This window comes from Mus pahari, chromosome 6 (genome assembly GCF_900095145.1).
Source record: "Mus pahari chromosome 6, PAHARI_EIJ_v1.1, whole genome shotgun sequence".
Taxonomy (NCBI): Eukaryota; Metazoa; Chordata; class Mammalia; order Rodentia; family Muridae; genus Mus; species Mus pahari.
The window spans coordinates 69,322,666-69,324,747 of NC_034595.1; the positions used below are offsets into that span (position 1 = coordinate 69,322,666).

Below are 2,082 nucleotides of genomic sequence, written 5' to 3' on the forward strand. Positions count from 1 at the left end.
CACAGAGTAAGAACTTTTACATGTGCACAGAGTAAGTACTATTTTGTCTTCAGCTAATTAAGTTAACCAGGTCCTGATATGCAGTGCTCCTTGGAAGTGTTCCCTAAATGGGTTGCCATAGAGGACCTTGGGAGACTAGTCATGTTTTTAACTAAATGTTGTACCTAATGGATGCTCTTGATATGTACACGAGAGACCTTTGTGAAGCCCCAGGGCAAGTTGGTCACGTCTCACACTGGCCAAGACATCATGTCCCAATAGTTAAAAAAAAAAAAATTGTTCTGACCAGAATGTCCTTAATCAGACACTTCTGCCCATGGTGTTATGGAAGAACTCACGCAGGCTTACCAGCACAGCCTGCTTGCCATACTCAATCCACCGACGGGTAGCAAAATTGGTGGACTCTGCACAGTTGAAGCCATGGTTGAAGCCAGCATGGTAACCATATGGAAAAGTGATCATAAACTCTCCAGCTTCTTGGGTCACCTGAAGAAGAGCAGATATGAAGCAGTGCCACGCCTGGCAGTGCCACGCCTGGCAGAGGCCTAGCATAGAATTGGGCTCCTGTGTGTTTCTTTGCGACCACTTAGATGATCAACCAAGGGTAAGTCGAAACTGCCAGGTCTTGAACTGTGGCTTAACATATCACATGTATGCTAAGAGACTAATTAACCAATCCCCTCAGCACCAGGAGAACACATTAGCCACCTGCTGTTATCAAACGCCACCCTAGAGACAAGAACAATAGGCTGCAAAACTCTGCCAAACAAAGACCACAAGGGGTACTTCTGTGGGGACCACAGCCAGCTAGCTCACCTTGTCAAAGGGGATGCCGTACTTCTTCAGCATTAATGGGGAGATCAGGGTCATCTTGTGGCGGAGAAAAGCCTCACAGCTTTGAGCACTTCCTGGGAAAAAGCCTGTTTGAAAGGATGGTAGGTCTGAGTCAATGACGGAGGCTCTGCCCAGGCTCTGCCCAAGCTCGGTGATTCTGGGGTTACTTCCCACCTGCAGACCTCAGGGGTGGTTACGGAAGGACAGTCACCAAAGTGATGCTAACAGGGACTAGGAAGACGGCTCAACAGTTAAGAGCATTTCGCTTACTGCTCTTACAGACTAAGTTTGGTTCCCAGCACCCACCCTGGGCAGCTCACAACCACCTTTAATTCCAGTTCCAAGGAATCCAGCATCCTCTTCCGGCCTCCGCCAATGGTACTCACAAACATAGACAGACACTCAAGCATGTAAATTAAAATTATAATTAAAAACAAACTTTTTTTTTGGGGGGGGGGTGAGAATTGTCACTATGCATCCAGGGTTTGCTGGAACTACGAAGACCAAGACTCAAAGAACAGCTGGAGAGATGGCTCAGCGGTTAAGAGCACTGACTGCTCTTCTAGAGGTCCTGAGTTCAAATCCCAGCAACCACATGGTGGCTCACAACCATCTGTAATGGGAACTGATGCCTTCTGCTGTGGCTGAAGACAGCTACAGTACATAAAATAAACAAATCTTTAAAAAAACTCGCTGGGCAGTAGTGGCCCAGGCCTTTAATCCCAGCACTTGGGAGGCAGAGGCAGAGGCAGGCAGAGATCTGAGTTCAAAGCCAGCCTGGTCTACACAGAGAAACCCTGTCTCAGAAAACAAACAAACAAACAAAAAACAAATAAAAACCCACTCAAAGATCAGCCTGCCTCTTCTGAGATTAAAGACATGAGCCACCTGGGCAGAAAAAAAAAAAAAAAAAAGTGGTGCTGACGATGCTCCAGTTGCAAGAAGTCTGGGACCTTGGTGAGCCTCCAGCTTTCCCAGGTGGAGTCTTACCTGGGTAACCAGACTCTGTAGCAGCACTCTGACTCTCAAGCTGCCCCTGCTCTTACAAAACTGAGAACTAAGTATTATCTTCTCCAGGCCCTGATGCCTGAGCCTGTACCCCCAGCCTTTTGAAGATAGCACATCTATAGTTTGATCTACCCAGCATCTCCTGAAAGAGGAAAGACTCTAGAGACACAAGCCTACCAAAGTCCACTTCAAGGCACCTAAACACACACGCACGCACACACACACACAGACACACACACA

At 47.4% G+C, this 2,082-nt stretch overlaps 1 protein-coding gene across 4 annotated transcripts in view; it reads right to left on the minus strand.

Annotated features, from left to right (window-relative positions):
- The window catches only part of Kdm4a (lysine demethylase 4A), a 47,441-nt gene that overhangs the window by 31,576 nt on the left and 13,783 nt on the right, over positions 1 to 2,082 (minus strand). For all 4 annotated transcript variants that reach the window (XM_021200301.2, XM_029539800.1, XM_029539801.1 and 1 more), the window contains 2 exons: positions 817 to 920; positions 349 to 486 (listed from right to left, as the gene is read on the minus strand). In XM_021200301.2, coding sequence (XP_021055960.1) covers positions 349 to 486; positions 817 to 920 — 242 coding nt within the window. The remainder of the gene's footprint in view (positions 1 to 348; positions 487 to 816; positions 921 to 2,082) is intronic.